The sequence below is a fragment of the Mesoplodon bidens genome (assembly GCF_964165515.1).
Source record: "Mesoplodon bidens genome assembly, chromosome: 14".
Lineage (NCBI taxonomy): Eukaryota > Metazoa > Chordata > Mammalia > Artiodactyla > Ziphiidae > Mesoplodon > Mesoplodon bidens.
In genome coordinates this window covers 76,362,388-76,386,892 of record NC_138170.1, presented here as the reverse complement: position 1 = coordinate 76,386,892, position 24,505 = coordinate 76,362,388, and the positions used below count along the sequence as shown (strand labels likewise).

Here is a 24,505-nt window from a genome sequence, read left to right as displayed (position 1 = left end):
TCGTCCCACCCCCCGTCCCCCACTGTGTCCACATGTCCGTTTTCTTTATTAAGAAAGGAGTGATACACTTTCTTCACTTGGCTTTCCATATACCACACTCCCTTGTTTTTTCTATTAGCTCACTCATTTCTCTTCTCTCCTTTGATATTTTCTCTTCTTTTTATTGATGTTTTAATATTGGAGTGTCCCATTGTTAAATCTTTAGTCCTCTCCTCTATCTACACTCATTCTCTTGGTTATCACATCCATTTCCACAGTTTTAAATACCTTCAATAAACTGCTGACTACCAGATTTAAATCTCTAAAACAGGTGTTGCTTCAAAACTCCAGACTAGCCTATCCTACTCTTAACATTTCCACTTAGATATCTAATAAACATCTCTGATTCAGTATTAGTTAGTTAGCCAGCTCAGGCTGCCATAATAAAAAACCACAGACTGGGCTTAAACAACAGGAATTTATTTCTCACAGTTCTGGAGAATGGAAGTCCAAGATAAGGGTGCCAGCAGGGTCAGCGTTTGGTGAGAGGTCTCTCCGTGGGTTGCAGATGGCCACCTTTTCTGCGTGTCCTCACATGGCCTTTCCTCGGTGTGTGCAGATCTTTATCTTGTTCTTTCCTCTCCACCATCTATTTCCAACAATCAGAGTGATCATTTTAATCACAAGTCAGATCTTACTCTCTCATTTCCTTCAAGGCTTTGTTTCAGTCTTAATTTTTCAATGACCCCTACCCAGACCACCCTATTTAATATTAAAACCTCCTCCTCCACATACATTGCCCCTCTCCTTCACCCCGTTCTGCTTTTATTTAACATCTTCTAACATATTATATAATTTACTTAATTGTAATGTCTATTGTTTATGTCTGCCTTGATTAGCATTTAGCATCTATAAGAGCAGTAAATTCTGACTATTTTGTTCACTGACATATTCTGAGTGCCTAGAACAGTGCCTTATACATAGCAAGTACCCAATAAATATTTTGGATGAGTTAGTAAGTTAATTCTTTTCTTATATTAATGAATAATAATAAGTATTTGAGCAACTGTTCATGACAGTGCTTAGTTAAATATTAATTGTCATCATTTATTAAATGCCTACCATGTACCAGGCACTCTGTTGGACAGCTTACAAACGTTATAATTGTGATAAAAACCTTGAAAGTTAGGCCTTACTATCAACAATTTGGAGATGAAGAAACAGAGAATCTAAGAAATTATAATGGGTTGGAGCCAGATCTATCTGTCTTCAAAACCCCATGCTTCTTTCTGCTACAGTATGCTGCTTCTGCTTTCAGTTTATTTGTTTCACACCCTTTTGGAAATGCAGGGTATGATGTAACCAAAAGTCATAACGTTGCATTTATTTTCATCTCTTGCCCGACTCCTTTTCTACCGAAAAACCAAAACCCAATCTGCTGATTATGTCTCCATATGTCAGAGAAAGAGGTCCACGTTTCCCATAGTACTCAAGTCAGAGGGAAATATTTAAAGAACTAAGTATTAGATCAGAAAGAAGAACTTTCAACATAGACTCTTAAACATCAGTGAAACTGAAAATTAGCACATAGTTATCAGGAGAAATATTTTTATTTCTCCATTTTGCTTCAGAATAGAAAGTTAAGGCAGGCATATTTTGTCAGAATTTCCAAAACTGAAAAGACTTTCATGGCTGAAGCTCGAGGAATGTTAAAAATTTAAAAACTTAAAGAATATTGAATCTATCTATTCAACAATCCTTTTAAAATGTTTTTTAACTCCTATCACTAAATAAATTTTACCTCTTATAAATCTGCAATTAAGAATGGGATGAGGTAATAATCAATTCATCATAAACTCATTTTTAGGGACTAACTAATGTTAAATAAAATCCTTTCTCACATATAAGAACATTGTCAAATATGACATTACTTCTATTTTGTCCAATGATGACTTGAAAAAATTTTAATAAGGTCATGTTTTAATTTTTTAAATTATATGTTCAATGTAATAAATTTAGAAGCTTTTACACCTGTTTGTCAAGCTAGGCTTCAGCATAAATAAAACTATGATTAAAATATATACATATATGTTTAAAGTGATAAGAAATGTGGACATGAACATAAACTGATTGTTTTGTGCAACATTTAAACTATTACATAATCTTATATGTCTGAGTTAAATATTCATGTGCTGATAGATTTATTAATGTCTCATTTATTTGCAATCTTCTTTTTAAAACCCAGCACTGGCAAGGTGCTAACATTTAACTAATGAGTAAAGGAGACAAGATATTCAGAGTTCCTCAAGAGCCCATAAACCTTACTATCACTTAATGTCATGCCATGCCTTTAATGTTTAATATAAAAATAGTTTTTAATTAAGGAAATTAAATTTAACATTTTCATTAAATTTTTTTAATTTTAGCCAATGCCCTAAATTATGAATACTCAAAATATAGATTCATAAATAGAATTGTAAACATGTAGAAATGTTTTAACATTTAAAGATTAAGGTACTATGCACTATGATTAGATACATAACTCTACTTTTTTGGATTTCTTCCTTTCTACTTAGTCTGTGAGATTTAAGGAAAAAAAGAGAATTGACTTTATTTTTATTTAACTTTTATATGTATGACTCCTGTATCTTCCCAACCAGGTTGTCAGCCTCATGAGAACAACCAAGTTTGATATTCATTGTATATCCAGGAGTTATCCTGATGTCTTGCATATTGTAGCACTCAAAAGAAAGGAGAATAAAAGGAAGAAAAGAAGAAAAGCAACATTAAAGCAGATAGCAGTTATAAAGTTACTGGAAAGAGCATTAGCCTTCATTTCAGTTCAACAGCATTTACTATGTGACAGGTACTGTGTTAGGATCTAAAGTCTTATAAAATCTGCTTACTTGAAAAAGTCTCTTAAACTAAACATTAGTTTCATTATCTGGAATGGGGATGAAAATGGATTGGTAAGAAGATTTAATGATGCAAAATATAGAATGCACTATAAACTTTTCAAAAACTATACAAATACACATAAGGATGATAATGATAAACTAGCTACAATTCTGCACTTCTGGTTTAGAAAAAGAATTTTCCAAAGACATAGGAATCACTAGAAAATGAGAGCATTCATTATTATTATTATTATTTTTTTTTTTTGCGTTACGCGGGCCTCTCACTGCTGTGGCCTCTCTCGTTGCAGAGCACAGGCTCCGGACGCGCAGGCTCAGAGGCCATGACTCATGGGCCCAGCCGCTCCACGGCATGTGGGATCTTCCCAGACCGGGGCACGAACCCATATTGACTACGTCGGCAGGTGGACTCTCAACCATCTGCGCCACCAGGGAAGCCCTCATTCATTATTCTTTATTGGAGGTATAATGTGTGAAATATTAAAAATTAATTTGTTCTAAATCCTGGAATTTCAGTACATTCTTCCTATCCCAGAAAACCTCTTTTAATCTTCTGATTTACTGAACACAAATCAATTTCTCAAATTAAAAGGAATTCCAAAAAAATAAAATAAGGAACAATTTTTCACTATAAGAAGAGGATTAAGTCCTTCAATATATTTTCTTTTTAATCTATAAACCCCATGATTTTATATAAAAATCATAAAATGAAAAATATATCATTAACAAATGTATAAATCTCCAGTTAAACTAAATTGTTCATCTTCAGGCTATTCTGAATAGAATCTTCTCTGTCTGACCCCTAATGTATAATTATTAAAAATCTTAAGATTTAGTTTAAATTCTACATGTTTCATATAAATTCTCACTCCCCAGCCAGGTTCAATCTTTCAGATTGCTACACCTCTACAGCACAAAGATTGTTCACTCTGTTCTGTATTATCTGTCAATATGTTTTTCCCTTCAATTAGATTAAAACTCCAGACCTTGTCTATCTCTATAAATACCACAGTACTTGCCAAGTGTTTTGTATATATCAAATACTCAAGGAATGTTTATTCAACTAAATAATGTGTTTTATCTATTTTAATCTAATAATGTTTCATGCTTTCTTTCCAAGTTACCAATATGCACTATTTTTATGCCTAAAGATTACTAAGTATTTTGCAAATTTAATTTCAAGTATAATCTCAATTACTTTCATAATTCTATCTCAATTTAAAACTTATCACCTTGATGTACTGTCTTTGTAAGAAAAAGCTGTTAAGCAAAGGAACTTTACATCCAAGTTCTAACAAATTCCCAAGCAGTTTTCAAAGACACATAGGAATGTGTTAGCCATAGCTAAGAATTCTACCATAAAATCAGTTTGAGTCAAAAACTGGAAAGAGTTGCAAAAATGAGAGTTTTTTCCCTTCTGTTGTTATGAAGTTATGATGTCACTCATGTGATAAGAAAGGAAAACTAAGCAAAATATTTTTAAATAAAGAGAAGTTCAAAAGTGCTATATATAAAACCATGAATGTACTTAATGTCACTGAAATGTATACCTAAAAATGATTAAAATGGTAAATTTGTATTATGCATATTTTACTGCAATAAAAAAACTGCTATATCCTTTTCAAATTTGTTTTATAGTAAAAGGACTTCCATGGGACCTGGCACAGAACATTACACATGTTAAAGTAAATTGGCCAAACATGTATAATGGTTGAATTGTGCCTTAATAAAGAAAGTGTCCTGGAAAGTAAATATTCAAAACAAATAGCAGACTTCAAAGCATAAGGGTAAATATTCCTCAACCTATGCTTCATATGTGGAATCCTTTAAGGCAGGATACCTTATTAGTAACTTTTTTATTTATAACCTATAAGTGATGATAAAACTCCTTTCTAAAATATTAATAATAATAACTATTAGTAATTACATGCTTGCTATGTACCAGGAGCTGTGCTAGACATTTCATGTATATTATCTCTAATGTTAGTCCCATGAAAATCGATCACATAACCCTTACTTCACTCCACTAGTCCCCATAATCACAAACTTTAGAGCTACTGAAACTTCTTTTTTCACGTGTGGAAAACAGACGGCTTCCATAGTATTGTCTTTATAAAAGACCTCAGAAAATCCAAGCCATCATTCTTATGATATAGAATAGGAATTAATTTAAGAGGGAGTTCCCTACAAGTCAGACAGGCCCAAACCATTCCATGGGTAGGTTCCCTTAAAAGGATGGCTCCTGTATAGAAAGAATGATGAGTAATACGATCTGAATTTTACAAATGAGAAGATTTATAGAAATGAGGTCATTTATTCAGTTCCAAACTCATCATATACCCTCTGTAAATGTTTGTTGAGAGCATGAATAAATGAATGAGTTAGGAAACAGATCATATACTTCCTACTTGAGATACATGAGAGATAATGATGATCACTCCCCTAAATCTTTATTCTTTTTCTTTTCCATCATCCTTTAATAGCAATTAAAAGTTGCTAAAGTACCTAAAAATATTTCACATTCTTTGTTATCTACATTCAATAGCTTTCCCTCTTGGTATTTCTCCTTTTATTTCCAATTAGTAACCCACAGGGTGTTTCATTTGCAGAACAACAGAATATCAGAAATTATTTTAGTGATTACAGTATACCAAATGAAGAAACATTTGAAAGCCAAATGAGGCTACATGACATATTCAAGGTCATGCAGAGAGAGTCAGAATGAAATCTCAAATCTCCTATTATATCAGTTGTTTAATGGATTTTGCCTCTTAGATTTTTGGGGGGTGGGTGGGTGTATTTTTCTTTATTGATTTACAATATTATATTAGTTTTAAGTGTACAACATAGGGATTCAATATTTTTATAGGTTATACTCCATTTAAAGTTATTACAAAATAATGGCTATACCTGCCTCTTAGATTTTATTAGCTAAATTTGTATACTCTCTTAATCTGGAACCATAATATATACATGAATATTCCACACAGTAGTTGGCACACTGCTGGACATTTATTGGGTCTAAATACATACTTGATGGTTATTAACATTCATATAGTCACGGAATTGGAATTACTAATAGTATTTGGTTGTCCATGCAGCACATCATAGGGCATTCATTATACATCACAAAAGTAGCACATTAAAATATTCCCTTATATTGGTTAGTGGTTTTGATTTCCACTTAGTAGAAACTCTCCAGGCCTAGCATAGACTTTTACAGCTCCATCTTAATGTTGACCATTTAGTCTCTGGTGCATTTTGGCTCCTAAGTGCAGCTCTTGCTAACAAAATAGAAGATAAAACTTGCTTTGGAGCAATTTTATCATGGCTTAAAACGCTTTGAAATGTCTCTGTTCAAAAAGAAAAGCTTTTGTTAATGTTGATAGTGTAATTCCTTTAAAGAATCCCCAAAAAGAAAATCTATGAGAGAAACACTTTCAGAAGTTGATAGGTAGACACAGCCACAATTTAAAATGAACTATAATTAGTTCCTTTTTCCTTAAAAGAAACTGTATTGATAGAAGGTGAAGGCCTAAAATATTTGAAACCTAAGTCTTCTCATATAAGATCCCTGGCTAGAAAAGTTAAGATTATAGGAACCTTAAATAAATACTGCTAAGTGAAAGAAGCCAGGGTGCAAATATGTAAAACATGACTCCAACTATATGATATTATCGAAAAGGCAAACCTACAAATACAGTAAAAAGATGAGTGGCTGTCAGAAATTGTGGGCATGGGGGAGTGAAGATGGGTGAATAAGTGGAGCAGAGAGGATTTTTAGGGCAGTGAAACTATTCTGTATGGTATTATAACAGTGAATACATGATTCTATGCATTTGACAAAACTCACAGAACTGTACAACACAAAGTATGAACTCTAACGCAAATTGTAAATTTTAGTTAATACTAATGTATCGATTTTGGTTCAACAATTATAACATATGTACCACAGCAACACAAAATGTTACAGGGAAACTGGGGAGGAGGAGTGGGTATTAGTATACAAAAACTCTGTGCTTTCTATTTAATTTTTCTGTAAATCTAAAACTACTTTAGGAAATAAGTCTATTAATTTTTTAAAGTTAGTATTATAAAAATGTTAATGGTTATAAAACTGTACTCTCTCATTTCTTAACAAGAGTTTTAATCTAGCATGAGAGTGTTATATCTCTTCAGATAAACACACGTTCAGCTCCATAAAACTTTATAACATTGTATATTTATGAATCGTTGGTGCAATTACACTTTCTGTGTATACAGCACCTTCGAAAATATTCCTAGATGCAAGTCCAACTTTGTGGCATTCTAATCAAAATATGTTCACTTAAAGAAATTTCTTTCCTGTCAAAAAAAAGTTTTAATTATTAAATAAAAGTTTAAAAAATACATGTGATTTAAGTCTGTTTTAGAGAAATAAATCAGTATGTACTCAGAATTATACATTGAGCTAATTTCTATACCACTCTGCAACGTTCAAATTAAAATTTTCTATCCATAAGTTTGTCACTCCCAAAATAGGAGGGGATTTAGATGTGTAGAGAAATTTTGTGAAAGTATATAAAATGTTTGAGCAAAATGCTACTAAAGTGATTAGAAAATGAAGTAGCAGCTGGAAGACTCTGATCCACCCAGCAGGCTATGAAAGAACCCTTTGTTCTGCCCCATTACAATAAGCTGCCTCTAAACGTTGGTTATTCACACGAAGCCCATATGTCCTATAGCAAGTTGTCCTACTCATAAAGGTACTTGATGGCTGATAATGACAATAACAGTAATGCTGAAGATAATCATTCCAAGTGTAGCATTTAGAATAGTGGTCGATTTGTGTGGTATTGTTTTGTGAAACAAGCTTTAAAAGACACAAAAAATAATTTTATAAAACATTGATTTTTGCCTATAGGTGAAAGTACATAAAAACTTCATAAAGTTTTGTTGAAAATCAGTGTTCTCAAGAATAAATAAGGGGCTTCCCTGGTGACGCAGTGGTTAAGAATCCGCCTGCCAATGCAGGGGATGAAGGTTCGAGTCCTGGTCCGGGAAGATCCCACATTCTGCTGAGCAACTAAGCCGTGCGCCACAACTACTGAGCCGCGTGCCACAACTACTGAAGCCCACGTGCCTAGAGCCCGTGCTCCACAACAAGAGAAGCCACCGCAATGAGAAGCCCGCGCACCGCAACAGAGTAGCCCCCACTCGCCGCTACTAGAGAAAGCCCACGCGCAGCAACGAAGAGCCAATGCAGCCAAAAATAAATTAATTAATTAAAAAAAATAAACAAGTGTGTAAATCAATTTAAGTAGGTGTTGTTTGTTTTAAAAGGCATTTATACAAGCCTTGTGAGGAAAAAGTTGGGTTCTGCTTTGAAGCTGGCCTAAATTCTGAGGGAGACAGAGTAAGCAAGAAAGAGCCAAAGACAAAAATGTCAAAAAGCCCCATTGGATTTAGCTATATTCTCTTCTGCAAACTAAAAAGGCTACAAACTTAGTAGATTAATCAATAAAAATACAAAGCCAAGCATAAAAAATCATGAAATAAATGCTATATTAATATTCAGCATATAATCAATAAACGTTTTTGAATACAAGACATTGATAAAGTGCTTTAGAGACTAAAACGAAGTTCCTAATATGATGCCTATGCACAAGCTTAGATAGGTGAAGAGATAAATAGTATGAGAGGTGTAATAAATGTTTTATGAGTGAATTTTTAAAGAAAGCACTAATGTTATTTATGGTTCATAGTAATTATAACATATTCAAATAGTTGGAGAAAGCATTATAGAGATTGTAATGTGAGGCTGGATAAGATTTAAATAGGTAAGAGAGGAGAGCACTTTAAGAGCGGGAAGAGCATTAGTAAAATGGGAAAATATTAATTGGATTGGAGAAAGTGAAGCATTAAGAGACTAGTTTAGTTGTAGGGAAGCTGTGGGGTGATCACCCAGAAAGTTACATTAGGTCAAGTCACATTATAAAAAGAATGGAAAAGGATGAATAGGTCAGAGAACTCCTTAGGAAAAGAAAGCAACAGGATTTGAGAGCACGAAATAAATGTCAGGTAGAAGAGTGAATGATGACTAATAGAATTTTAGATATGAGTTGAAGTTATTGACCTGTAGCAATGTGGAAATTAGAGCAGTATACGATAACAGTCAGGCACCTTGGCCCTGAAGCAGGCTGCCTGGGTTTAAACTCTAATTTTGCCAGTTAATACTTTTTGAACTTAGACCAGTTATTTAAACTCACAATGTAAGACAGAGATAGAAATCTGTGAGGTTATTTAAGGATTAAATGATTTAATATATGCAAAGATTCAGAATAGCTCCTGACTCATAGCATACATCTAATGGATATTAGGTTTCTTTATTATTGTTATACAATTGAAATTAGAATTTGAGAAAGATATAATTTGGCATCTAAACCATAAATTTGGTATGGTAAATGATCCCATCAAATTGAGGACATTTCTAAGGAACACAATACAGAAGTAAAAAGCAAAAGTCCATGGGCTAAACTTTGGAGTTTGCTTATATCTAAAAATCAGAGAGTTTAAAAAAATAGTATGGTCAGGAAAATAAGAGGTAGTGTATTATCATAAAGCAAAGGTATCATAGGTGCTAGGCAGCTAGCAATGCAAAGAAATAAGAGAAAAGGCACACTGAAAAATGGCCAAAGTCCTCAGTGACTCTTAAGAGTGCTTTTTCTAGTGAAGGAGGCAGGGAAGGACAAAGAGAAATAAAGACTCTGAGAAGAGAAGGGATATGTATATATATACATGAAAGATTACAAAATAAATGAGTAGGAATTAGAGCTACTGAATGTAGAGCAATGACATAAGGGAAAGAAAATGCAATGGCAATTTGCCAGGCAGCAGAATCAATCACAAAGATTTTTTAAGAAGAAGGAGATATATGGATTATATAATTAAGTATGTCAATAAAATTATGTTTATTGAAATATGAATATTATGTTAAATTGGTATTAAGACTATTTTTAAAAGTTAAATCAGAATTACTATAGTTGCTTTAAAAATGGTTATTTTAGTCAAAATGTCAGATACACTAAACCCATTTGACTTTCCATGTTTCAGCTTCTTTAGCATTAAGTTTTTTCTCCTCTTAATCTCAAATTTTTAACATGTTGAAATACATACATTATTGAATTTATTAAGTATTCTGTAAAAAAAGTATAGTTACAGAACAGATAACAACTAAAAATACTTTATGTGCTTATTAATAATAAAAAGTTATTGTTTCATAGAAATATGTAGGGGCAAGGAACTGTTAACAGTTGTTTCCTCCATCAAGAAAAATCGGATCGCTGAGTGTCAAAAAGTAAGAGAAGGACTTATATTCACTGTTTCTTTTTTTTCTTTATCCTTTGCATTTTGTACCATGTCTAGATATTAACATTTCAAAAACAAATAAAATTTAAAAGACTATTTAAAGGAAAACATAAAAGTAAAAAGGCAAAAATAAATAAAAACTTGTTCTAATAGCTGTTTTTTTTTTTTTTACTAATGCAAAGGGAATATGTAATTAGAAAATTTAAATGTATTAAACTGATTTTATAAAAAATTTAAATGGGATAAGAGGACATTGAATTTTGAGAAGTATTTTTATGCTTGTTTTCAAAATTATTTAGAAATTATATATGCTTTTACTTTCTTCTACCTTATTTTTCTCTTCATAAAAAAAAGAGGAAGACCTTTAACATTCTGACAAGCTAAGCAGCTGAATTTCTGAAGAAAGATACACAGTAAGCGATCTAGAATCAAGCTTTGTTTTGACATCTTTGGCTCAAGGAGAAAATGCAACAAAGAAGAGTAAAGAAGAGGGAAGAGAACTTTAAATGCCAGTACTCGCAGAACTATGTGCCTCAAGAAGAAAAGTTTAATCAAAGTGATACATTTAAGACATAACTATTCTTGTTCACTTTGAAGACATGACTATTCTTGTTCACTTCGTTGATTCTTGCATTCAGCTAACACCTATGGAATACTTATTGTGTCAAGCGCGGTTCTTAGGCACTGAAAACACAGTGATAAATAAGAAAAACTTTTGCCCTCCCAGAGTTTAAAATTTAGTGACAAAGACAGACAATAAACAAGATAAATAGTAAAATACAGTCTGTTGATGGCAAAGTATTAAGGAGGAAAAAATAAAAGCACGGAAGGGGCATATGAATGTCAACAGAAAGAAAAAGCCACACTAAGAAAGTGACATTTGAATAAAGTTCTAAGGAAGAGAGTGCAGGGCAAGCTATACAGATATTTTAGGAACAAGCATTCCAGGAAAAGAAAGCAAGTGAAGAAGCCCTGAGGCAGGGACATTCCTAATGTATCCAACAAACAAGGTCAGTGTGGTTTCAGTAGAATGTAGAAGGGGAAAATAGTAGAGAGGAGTTTAGGGAATTGAGGGCGTCAAATCATCACATACCCTTGTACATAAGAATTACGGCATTTTCTCTGAGTCAGTCGGAAAGCCTTTGGAAAGTTTTGAGCAGAGTTGTGATGTGCTATGACATATCTTAAAGAATCATTCTGGCTAATGTGTTCAGAATAGATTGAAGGGGAGCAAGTACTAAAAGCAAGGAGACCAACTGGGACTCTACTGCAATCATCCTGGCAAGAAAAGCTAAAGCCAACAGGATTTGGTGGTGGGCCAGCTGTGCGTAGTGAGAAAAAAGTGTCAAAAATGACTCCAAGATCTCTAACCTGAGTAACTGAAAGAATGAAGTTACCACTCACTGAAATGAGAAAGCCTGTGGGAGGAGGGGTTTGCAGGGAAGTATCAGGAGCTCAGTTCAGGACATGTTAGGTTTGAGTTGCCTATTACACATCACAGTAGAGATGCTGAGTAAACAGTTATGAGTGAAGTTAAGGGAAGAAGTCCTCAAGGCTTCTTCTTTTTTTTTTAAATTTTTATTTATTTATTATTTTTGGCTGCATTGGGTCTTCGTTGCTGCGCGCGGGCTTTCTGTACTTGCAGAGAGCGGGGGCTACTCTTCGTTGAGGTGTGCAGGCTTCTCACTGCGGTGGCTTCTCCTGTTGTGGAGCACAGGCTCTAGGTGCACAGGCTTCAGTAGTTGTGGCTCGCGGGCTCCAGAGCACAGGCTCAGTAGTTGTGGCACACAGGCTCTATTGCTCTGCGGCATGTGGGATCTTCCCAGACCAGGGTTTGAACCCGTGTCCCCTGAACTGGTAGGCGGATCCTTAACCACTGTGCCACCAGGGAAGCCCAAGGCTTCTTTTTTTTTCTTTTTTTAATTACATGTGCTCAAAATTATAAAATTTATTAAATTACAGAAACATAATTGTAGAGACTTTTAGATTATGAGTTTATTCTTTTGCCCGTACCCCGGATAGGTAAAATAGTTTAATGACTATTTCTTCTCAGTTTGCTGTTATAGCATGTGCCCATGCTTAAAAACAAAAACAACAGCAACAAAAACATGAAATGGGAATATTTGAAGGATAGCTTCAGTGATATATTTTACAACTATATGGAAAAAATATAATTTAGAACCCTTCTGATATCTTTATATCCTAGTCCCCGTAGCGCAAAAGATAATTTTTAGTAGTATAAATTCTGTCACAAACTACTGTATGTCTATGTAAATATGTATAATGTCTGTGTTATTAGAAAAATTTCCCAAACTGATGGCTGACTCTACAAATATCCTTTCATGTGGCCATTTAGATGGAACTAAAGATCAACTTTAGTACATATTTTGTTTTCTATTTTGATTAACTAAATAATGTTAAATGGATGATATTAACTCGGAGGCTTGCATACTTAAGGCACTGACTATCAACATAACTTTTTCAAGTTGATTTAATGGAAGGCTCTGCTTCTCTTCTCATGCTCACTGTTAATGCATCCAAAAGCTTGTTACTTTAAACTGAAGTAACACAGAGATTTATTCTAAGGTTGAATAAAAGCAAGTATTTTTTGAAGTGGCTTTCATTCTTTGAATATTTTTCTTCGTATCTGAAAGCATTCAACTTTTACATTTTAAGAACAAACATAAAAAGAACAATGTGGAGAGAGGGTGGATTTCAATTTTAAGTGTCTTCTACCATAGCCCTCAATGCCGACTCTTCAAACCTGGCTATGAAGACAAAAGCAAAAGAGCCAAAATGTTACCTCCCTCCTATCCTCCAACTTTCTAATTCCAGAGACAAGAATTCACAGAACTAGGGAAAATAGGGAAGCTGGGGTCTGTTTCTGTGTGCATATGTGTGTTTGGGTAGGTGGTATTGGGGGAAGGTGTACTTGAGTAACGACACTAGCACGAGCAAATCTTCCATTTGAGGAGGTGTAATCTTCCTCAAAATTTTAATGAGAAAAGCTCTACAAATCAAAGTAGTAGTGGGGTAGTGGCATGGAAAACCACTGCAGCAGTATGTGCTAGGAATTTAAACTTATCACGTAGTTCAGAGTGTGAAAGAACCAATAGTGGTTGTAAATTTATATACTATTTATTAGAGAAAGAATGAAAGCATATATAAAACCTCCTAAAATTAGGAATAAGACTGGAAGCACAAAAACTTGCCCTAGAGAAACTTAAATTCAGTATTCACACACAGCAACAAGGAATAGGGAAAAGGACAAACCTTGGTTTGTGAAGACAAACCTTGATTGTGATGAGATCTGCCTTGTATAAAGATAAAAGAAAAATCCAACATGGGACTTATAATAACAATAAAAAGAAGGAAAAGGAAGATGAGAACCCATGTAGAAAAAAAGTTGAAGGAATATCTTCATCAGACTCAAAGGAATAGGCATACTCTTAAAGATAACCTAATTCAGGATACAGGAAAAAAATTAAAGAACAGGTCAAACATTCTAAATAGTTATTAATTATTGAGTATTTACTATGTATCAGTATATTGTTATTCATTACTGAGGAGTTCTGTCAGAGCTGTTATAAATATATCACATGTATTAGCTCATTTAATCATCACAATGATCCCATGAGATATTATTATCCCCTTTTTAGATATAAAGACTTTCCCAAGATCATAAAGCTATTAAGAATCCAAAAAGGGCTTCCCTGGTGGCGCAGTGGTTGAGAATCTGCCTGCCGATGCAGGGGACACGGGTTGGAGCCCCGGTCTGGGAAGATCCCACATGCCACGGAGCAACTAGGCCCGTGAGCCACAACGACTGAGCCTGCGCGTCTGGAGCCTGTGCTCCGCAACAAGAGAGGCCACGATAGTGAGAGGCCCGCGCACCGCGATGAAGAGTGGCCCCCGCTTGCCACAACTGGAGAAAGCCCTCGCACAGAAACGAAGACCCAACACAGCCATAAATAAATAAATAAATAAATAAATAAATAAATAGAAATTCGTTTAAAAAGTACATTAATATTTAAAAAAAAAGAATTCAGTGGCTTCCCTGTGGCACAGTGGTTGAGAGTCCGCCTGCCGATGCAGGGGACGCAAGTTCGTGCCCCGGTCTGGGAAGATCCCTCATGCCGCGGAGCGGCTGGGCCCGTGAGCCATGGCCGCTGGGCCTGCGCCTCCGGAGCCTGTGCTCCGCAACGGGAGAGGCCACAACAGTGAGAGGCCCGCGTACCGCAAAAAAAAAAAAAAAAAAAAAAAAGAATTCCAAAAGACATAGCTATTATGAGCAGGTGTAGAAATTTATTCATTTGTATACTCAAGTAATATTTTATGGGTACTTACAAGGGGCAGGTACTATTCTAGGCACTTGGGATATATTAGTGGGGGGAGGGGAAAGAAACCTGCATTCAAGGAGCTTGTATTCCAGCAAGATATAAATTATATAGTGTGTGAGAAGGTGATGAGTTCTGGGGGGGAAAATAAGAAATTAGAGCAGGATATTGAAGTTAGAAAGTATCTGGTGGGGGATCAAAATTAATGTATAGAGCTGAGCTTGAAATGGTTTTTAATGTGTCTGAGAACCTTGGCTGTAATACAATAGTTTAATCCAGTCATATTTATTTTGTGAATTGATATGTCAGTCTTCCTTCTGTCATTGTATGCTTTCTGATTTTTATCTTTTCTTGATGCTTCCTTCTTTCCTTACTTTTTGCTAAGTAGCCCACTTTATTGTTATTTCTCTGCCAAGTGTTTTGAAAAGTATTACTCTACTAATGGTTACCTTTAAATTATGTATATCATTTATTTCCTCTATGTACAGAAACTAAGCTCCACAAGGCCAGTCTTATACATGTCTTCTTACGTATTCTATTACTGAGCCTAATACAGTAGCAGGAGTATCAAAATATTTTTGTTTTATGAATAAACAAGTTAATAGTAGGTATTAACTACATGATCATAATTCTGTTCTGGGGTCAAACATAGACTCTGGAGGGGGAAACTAAAACTAGAAAGTGAATACAAAGAAAGGTGAAAAAATTGCTACAGAGGAGAGTGCCTCTATCCCAATCCTGACTAAGTGATCTTGAAAAACTTACCCATCCTCTTTGCACTTCTGTTTTTTTTTCACTTTAAAAACAGGGAGAGTGGATTTGAACAGTGGTTCGTTACCTTTTTGTGAGTCATAGATCCTCTTGAGAAACCAATAAACACTAGCAATGTTCTCCACAAAAGCTTTATATACATATATCATGAAAAATAAGTTGACATATTTTATGAGATTATGAAAAGCCCTTAATGTGAACATTGTTTTTTTAATGTGAATATTGTTCTACCAAACGTAAGGTAGATTGCTAGTGGGAAGCGGCCGCATAGCACAGGGAGATCAGCTCGGTGCTTTGTGACCGCCTGGAGGGGTGGGATAGGGAGGGTGGGAGGGAGACGCAAGAGGGAGGGGATATGGGAACATATGTATATGTATACTGATTCATTTTGTTATAAAGCAGAAACTAACACACCATTGTTAAGCAATTATACTCCAATAAAGATGTGAAAAAAATATTGTTAATGCAATATGAAACACTAAAGAAATATTTTATAACATTTAAAGGTAGATATACACATTAGATACATAAACACAAAATTCTCTCCATATTTTATAATAAAGAAAGCCCAAAACTCTTAAGCTGGAAGGAAGCATTTATCCAAAGAAAGAAACAGAAGATTTATAGATGTGAAATGTTTTAAAGTATTAAAATCCAATACCTTCTTCTAAGTTCTCATAACATATTTATTGCAGATAGGGATGAAGTTGCTTAAGCTTAGCTTTTCTTGACAAACCAATTCTGATTGGTCGACTGCATGTCTTAAGAGGTAGTACTCTTGAAATTCCATATGAAAAGTTACCACCTAAAAGTATAAGATGATAAAAGTACATAAGGGAGTAAAAATCACTCATAGTTTCTATGCTTAAAAATTTTTACTGACTTCTAATCATGATACTAGCAACATTTACTGAGTCACTGAGCTAAGTGCTTTGAATGCATTACTTTACTTACTCCAATCTCCATTTTTTAAAAGTGGAAAACTCAGCACAAAAAATTTAAGTAACTTGCCAAACGTACAATAAAATAGCAGCTAAATAAAATCAGCGTTCCAGTCAGGAAATCTGACTTAACAACAACAAAAAACTATATAGGTTTTAAAGTTAACTTGATGTAGTCGTTGTAAAGACCATGTTGTTTTTCTATTAGAAGTTACTGGACCATACTGTTAATAATTACATTTGGCTTCTAATAGAGATTATTATCAATAATATAGCACAAATGTATTTCATCTGTTATGTATCAATGGAGGGCTCTAATTTTGAAGTTTTTATTTAACATCACACTAACATTTTCTAAAAAGTTCAAACATTTCATGGAGGTATGTATGTTACTAAACCAGTTAACCAAACAAGTAGAATCAATTACTCTTGATAATGAGTACCTCTCATTAACAAAATACCTCTTACTTTGAGTACTTTTTAAAAAATAAACAGTAGGGTACATATGTAAAGCTAAAAATGTATCAAGCTTTAATGAATTAGTGTGACCTTAACATAACAGCACATTATGCTAAAAGCAGTGTAATCAACCTAACGTTAAATATGATAAAAGGTAAACAGCATGATTTCTACTAAGCTGAATCAAATAGAATCTGTGTGTATCTATGTAAACAATAATGAAATAAAATACAAAACTTAGCTATATGTAAATAGGGAGAAAACACAAAAATAGCTATAAATCAGTTTATGATATTTTATTCAACATTAAAATTATAAAGTTAATTATAAAAATAAGAGGAAAAATGTATTGCTAGATTTTTACATTTTTTTAAATGAAGAAGGATGGTCTAAAATAAAATTGTTGGATCATGAGTGATACACTAGATTTGGTTATAAATTAGGTAATTTCAGCAAGTGTTGATGCTAAGTGTACTTCTTTATTATGAAATTATTGTTTCAGAGAAAAGCTATGATTAGTCTATTTGATTACTTTTTCAAAGTATAGCTTTCCTCTTTCACATTCTAATACAATAGATACTTCTGGTAATTTTGCAATGGATGGGAAATGGGAAATCACTGAACCAATTTGTATCAACAGCAGGTCTTTTGCAAAGCACATGACCTTAAACAGTAATTAAATTGCGGCTATAAGAATATGCTTCTTTGTCTCCTTGGATTTCCTACCTTTTTAAAAAAATAAATAATGATCCCTTTTATTATTGCTATATACTAGATTAACTTACTGCTTTGTATTGTGTAACAATTGTAAACATCCAAGAATACCAGAAATTGCTCATTTTAGAAATCAATGTTAAAGAAAAAAGTCATGAAGGTTGTTAGTGGTCTTTTAGAAATAATGCCAAGTCAGTTGTTTTCTAAATCCTTGTAACTCAAAGTTCCAGCTCAACTCAAAGTCTAGCAGCATCTCCATTTGCTAGGAGCTTGATAGGAATGCAGAATCTTAGAGCCTACCACACAACAAAATCAGAATCATTTAATAAGACACCCAGGTGATTCATATGTCAGATGAAATAAAAACTCACTTGAGAGCTGTGAGTTTCAGTTTTATTTGGGGACTTACTGTGGGCCATAACCCAAGATACAGCCTCTCAGATAGCTCTGAAGAGGTAAGGGAGGAGGTCAGCATATATGTGATTTTGGAGAAGGGGTACCTGCAATCAGACATGCATCTTGGTAGAAGGTTACTGCTAGTCAGGAGGAACAGATATCTTAGTTAATTATTTTAGTGCTTTTCTAAGTATGGGAAGATGCAAGAAATTGGATTCATACAATTTTCCCCTGAAAATATCTATCTGAAGGCCTGTTCTGCCAGTTTTTCCAGAGCACAGAATGCCTCATTCCTGATCTCTGCCCTGAACTCCTTTCAGGGTGTGCTACAGGTCAGCAAGTGCGGTGGCTAATGACTCAATCCTTGTAGAGTCGGGTGACTAGTGAAATTCTTTGTCTGTGACATATATCCACATTAAAATTAGAGAAGTATTGGTGCTAAATGATATATAAAGCACCTGGCACACTGGCTAGCTGGCATTTAACACGCTCAAAGTACTTGCCTTCTCCATACCACAAAGAGAGAAGAGAGAGACAAGGGGAGATAGGATACCCTGGAGATATTAGTAGTAGAAACTTTAATTGGAGGCATCATGATGGCAAGTGGGTAGGTATCAATAACATTTCTGTACAATCAGAAGTTTTCCAATACCTTTAAAATCACCCTACATAAGCAGGCACCCACTCTCCCTAGGGAGTTAGTCCATTATTATCCCTGCTTCACAGTATCTCCCAACTTTTCCCTTACACTATGGATTTTAACAAGCCTCAGGAAGATCATTCCATTTTTATGCACTTTGAAAGTGGATTCAAGACAACGATCCTAACATAGTATTAAATAACTCTGGCTGACCTCACACGTTATTTTTCATATTTCATGACAAGGAGAAACTTTTCCTTGTGAAGCCACAATAGAGTATCATGGGTTCAGATATTTCCAACAAGTGTAACATTTCTTTCCCAATTTAGGCATATACTTTAATCTGCCTCAAATATCCTTTTTATTATCACAATTAACATCATGATGACAATATGGGTTTGTGCTCCCTAATCTTCCTTTATTCTATCAGAGAATATGTTCCTAAACCCAATTTCTTCCTTTCTTCCTGTCCTAGAAGAAATAACCCCTATCCTTTTCAGGCCAATTCCACCATCCCGCTTTAGTCTTAGAGAGTATTGTTCCTTTAATTATTTCCTTTATTTGTGGGAGAAGAAATTTCCCATGGGCTTTTGATCTTCCAAGGACTTGGATTAATTTTTAAGAGTATTTCATTGTAAGCTAAGAAAAGAGGAAATTATGCAATTCTGAAGTGACTAAATAAAAGTATCAGGGACAGCAATTCTACTGATGAGAAGCCAGGAGAAATGCTTTGAGAAATGATGCATGACTGAAGATATTTTGTTAAATATACTTCACCTACATGATTATTATTTCTAGATCTAGTCTTATTATGTAATACCAGCAATTTCTGACCAAATGAAAATGTAGTTATTCAGAAAATAATTCCCTAATTTTAATCCAACTCTTACCTCACCTCCACTGGTACTACAAGTTAGAACAGGTGTTAGACTTAGTGTGTCTTATTCTGATATTAAACACCTCTTAGGCAAAGGATACGGTTAGCTGTTTTACTTTTCTTCAGTTTGATTTTCTATAGTAAGCACAAGTTTAAATGCCATAGTCCTAAATCATGTTAATATATGTAAATGATGCTAATTTCTTTCAAAATCACTACATAAAATGTACATATAAAGAGCCTCATAATCTTTCAAGAATAGAAAACAATGATAATAAATGTATAATTGGGAGTAACATCAACATAAATCCAACTTAGATAAATGCCTTTTTCATTTTTGCTAATTAATGTTACATCATTAGATGTGTATATTAGATATATATATGTATATATATATAAAACACCTCTTTTATCATATAGTTATTGCAATGCATCACTGCAAATATTTAAACAGTTTTAGAGTGCATTTTCTAATTACATTCTAAATGATATTTTAATCTTTAGCCAATTTTTAACTATAGGAATTTGCATCAGTAAATTATTAATGTTTACAAAAGTATTAAATTTTTGTATTTATTTGTTAACACCCTAAGTATTTTTTCCTTATGCTAAAAGTACAAAAATGCAATAATCATCTTAGAAAGTATTATAGAAAATAACTAAAAATCTTACCTCCCTTCAGTAAATAATTAAATTTTTCTTCATTAAATTCATCAGAGAAAAAAGCTGGTCTTTCAGGTGAAGTTCTTTCACAATCTAAAAATAAAGATCAATGTGTTATAGCAAAAAGTAACTTTTATATAAAATGTTAATACCATTAAAAAATTACTTTTTCAGGAATATTTCCTCCCATTGGCTCCTAATATTTAGATAAGTAAAACAGGACATTTCAAAGCTCCTTTCAAAAATTTCATCACTTGTTCCCATCAACTTCAGTATATTATTTAATGTTTGAACAACCTTTATAGAAAAATAATAATGCATCAATAAACATTGTCTTATACCTTATCTTCTTTTTTGCCAAAATTATATATTTGGCCTACAGAAAAAAAAAAAGCAGCATTTTCTTTTAACTCAGAAAGTATATTTTAAAACTAATTTCATACCTTTCTTAGAAGTAGAATAGAGTAATTCTTCCTCTGATGTTCTTAGACAGCAATGTTCATTAGGAACTTCCTGTTCTCCATTTTTGGGTACTTTTTTCCATTTAAATAAACTTTGGTGTTTTTTATGCGTATTAGGACCTGCTATCGTATCGCAGAGCAAAGAAGATGAACATATTTTGTTTTCTGTACCCATTTTCAAGCCTTTTTTAATCTCCGTTTTTACCTCCTCAACATCATTATTTTCTACAAAGTCATTTTCTTGCCCATTGTTGGTTTCCACAGTGCTTAGAATTTCATTTTCCATACTAATTTCATGAAACATATGAAGTTCTTCAAGTACTAAATCAAATTTACTCTTCATCTCAAAATCCTTTACTATTGTCAGAGCCTCTCTTGATAAACACTTGGCAGATAAGTCCTGAAAACATTCATTGTTCCCAACACTCAAATGAGTTTCAAATTGAAGATTAAAACATTCTGAAGAGTCATTCTTTGGATGAAAATGCTTTGAATTAGCTAACTCACTTTCTTGAAAAATATTCTCAGATTCATTTCTGTCAGCTACATTATTTCGATTAACATATTTAGTTTCTTCCACACCTACTTTCTTACTCATTAATGAAACTGGTTGCACAAAAAATATGCCTTCCGTTGAATAAAAACTCTTTTTCTCTTCCTTTCCTATCTTAATATCTTCATGAACTTGGCAACTGTTTGTTAAACTTTGTGCTGTGACTTTTACTTCCTCCTTCAAAATTAAGTCATATTTTTTTCCTTCAATTTCACTTATCAAGTCCCCAAAATTTAGCACCGGAGTTATAGTCGTCAGATTGGTTTGTTCATTGTGTTTTTTGTCGTGGCTTGCCTGTATAGCCTGTTGCCTAATATTGAAGAAATCTTCAAACATGCATTTAAAATTAAATCTGTTGATCTTATTATGCTTTTGTTTTCCTTCAGAATATAAATATTTGTTCTGCATATTTATTTCATAAGTTTTTTTATTAATATATTTCTGGATCTGTATAAATTGAGGACAAGACTTAACATGTGTTTTAACAGTTTTAGGACTACAGTGCACCCAGTTTCCCACACTCATGAGACGTTCAGGACAACTCTTATTCTTGTAACTAATTTCTTTTGTCAAAAAAATTTCATCGATGTCATCAAAGTCCATTAAAAGGGGAATTTTTTCATTTGTTTCAAAAATTGGAAAGTGTATGTTTTTAATCATCATACTGGAGGAACTGATAAGTTTTTTCACTGTAACATTTTTTGGATAATTCAAATATATTACCCATTTGCATCTTTCTTCTAATTTAGAATCATTTTCAATTATTGTTAAAGAGTCAAAGTTATTGAGCAAAGATGTTATGTTGGTTTTCAATATAATATTTAGAAGGTCTAAAACACTGGTTTGTAAATATATGCTTAAAATATCATTATTTCTATTGACATTCATATTCTTAGTTATTAGATTTTGAACATCAATTTGATTTTTACACTTCAAAATTCCATACCAGGTTAAGATATTATCTTTTTGATTTCCTGAAATACTTTTAAGGAAATAAAAAATTCCTGTAATGAAATTTTCAAAAATACTGCTTAAATGAAAGTCTTTTTGTGTAGTATAACATCTCAACTGTAGCATATTATCATTTTCTCCTTTACCTTTGAACCAAAAAATTTTTATTAAAGCTTTTTGACTACCCAGTGTTTCTATCATGAGAGGCTTTGACTTTTCATGTGTTTTCATGACTTCTGTATTGTGATAATTTTCTTTGCTTAAAAGATCTGCTTCTAATAATTGTTGCAAATTCAATATTTCTCCAGTTATTTTCATATTTTCACATTTAGTTTTGTAACTATCCATAATCCAAAAATTTTTCCTATTTTTTCTCAAAATATGTCTAATGTTACAGTCCCAGCTTTTCGATTTTTCCAATCTGGTAGATATGTAGCTGTCCAGGCATGTTTTTGCCTCTCCCCAATTTGCATTTTCTAGTTTTATAGTGAAATTCTTTGCAGAGTCTATTGCATCAGACTTGATACTACAGTGATTATAGTAGTGTAAACTGATCAAGTCTTTTTTTCTCGCACAAACACTTTGGTTGCTGAGTGACTGGTGGTTACTTCCGTAACATTCAGAAAAAATATTTTCTGCATCCACAATTTTTTTATCATCCTGTAACTTTTGCTTCTTAACATCAGGTCTATTTTGGGACCAGTGAATGTTTGTGAAATCCCTCATATATGCCTCATTTTTGTCATTTTTCTTCATTATTTCCTTTAAATAGACAGAAGACATTTTGCTATTTAAATCAGTTGGAAACTCAGGGATACTTATCGTGCTATCTCTAAAATAGCTGGGTTTGGCAATTTCCATGCTGGGCTGGGTTTGAGATTTTGATATTTTTAGTGTAGATGCTGAAATGCTATTTTCTTTTTTATTTGATGGCATAACGCTGTCAGCTTTACGTCTGTTCTTAATATCAGGAAACGTTGATTTGGTTTCCTTGTAAAAGGTAACATCTAAAAATGAATTTTCTGTCTGTTTTGTGCAATTATTGTCTTCCTGGCTATTGTCTCTCCCCTGGGGTAAATATTGTTTTCCATTCTCGTTTTTAATTGCCTGTCCATCATGTATAGAGGCGTTGGGCAGCTGACCAGCCTCTGTTCCAGATCTATCACTGCAATGCACACTGATGGACTCTCTGTCATACAGCCCTGGTTCACAAGACGTTCTAAAAGCCTTCAAACCAGAATCAAAACTTTGTGAGGGGAGAGACCGCAAACAACTCTTCATCTCAAATTTGCTATTTTGGCATACCAGATTACACATCTGCTTCTCACCGACCGATTTCTCCACACGCGAGTCTGTGGAGTTACCAAAAATCTCCTTAGCTGAAACCAGGAGCGCCTTGAAGGGCCTGGCCGGCGACTCCCAGGCTTTTTCCACCTCAGACAGGCGAGGCACCAAAGGCAGCCTCCACCCCGCCTCAGAAACACCACCGGGCTCCTCAAGACGGGGCCGCTTACTACGGGGTGGTGGGGAATCAGGGTCGTCAGGAGGCGGTAAAGGGGAAGCAGGCTCCCCGAGCTCCACAACCTGTGGCGCGCGCTGCGTGAACGACATGACAGCGAACTGACGGAATCTGTCAGAAGCTCCGGCCAGACTCGGGTCTCTCAGCAGGCGCAAAGTGGCTCCGCCCCACCGCGCCCCCCCGAGCCCCAACCCCCCGAGCCCTCCTCGGTCACGCCCCTGACACGCCCCTTGAGGCCTGGCCTCGGCCCTAGCCTCAGGGCTAGCCCACCTCGACCACGCCCCACCCCCGCCCCCGTCGCCCAGGTTTAGGCCACGCCCCCATCCACCGCACTCCCGCGAGTCCCAGGTAGTCTCTCCCTCAAAGCACCGAGCGCCTGCTTTGAGGGAGAGACTACCTGGGACTCGCGGGAGCGCCTGGGACTGTTACTTTGTCTATTTTTAGCGCCCTTTGCTATTGCTAGGGTTGTAGCTGATTGAAACTTTTTCTTCCCTCTGGTAGAATTAATGAGAAGAGTCAGAATCTCTTCTTTTTAATTTGTGAACGGAAACAGCTTTATTTTTTTAATTCTAAAACTCTGTGTTTTCCTCAGAAGCGACTTCTCCACAGTTTCTCCCGAGCGTCTTGTCCAGTAAAACCATGTAGTTCTGTAAACACCAAACCAAATCTCTCTGTGTGAGGAAAAACTTTCCAAAATGCTCTTAATGACCCCAGTGGCATTGAAAATCAGGTTTCCACTTCACTCATGAAGTGTGGTTTGGGAAGGGACGGCACTGGTACTTAACGATCTGAATATTTGAGGAAAACACGTGTGTAGAAACTATTATCCAGATAAACTATTAATCTTCATTTTAAGACCGTAGAAAAAAAAGTTTTCGTACGCGCTGTGGAGTTTTCTTTCCCAATATTGTGAATGCCACTACTTAAAGGTAAAAATTATATGTTTCAGCTATTCTGTTTATTGTAAGCATGAATAATCATA

General features: G+C 34.4%; 1 protein-coding gene across 1 annotated transcript; it reads right to left on the bottom strand.

The window, feature by feature from the left end:
- Window positions 1-495: 495 nt before the first annotated feature.
- On the bottom strand, window positions 496-23,615 carry RAD51AP2 (RAD51 associated protein 2; the record flags this gene model as incomplete). The annotated part of the gene is made up of 4 exons (XM_081253910.1): window positions 496-628; window positions 16,011-16,154; window positions 20,049-20,132; window positions 20,483-23,615. The coding sequence occupies 3 exons, from the start codon at window positions 23,613-23,615 to the stop codon at window positions 16,036-16,038; spliced, it is 3,336 nt and encodes a 1,111-aa protein (XP_081110036.1). The 3' UTR covers window positions 496-628; window positions 16,011-16,035.
- Between the last annotated feature and the right edge of the window lie 890 nt (window positions 23,616-24,505).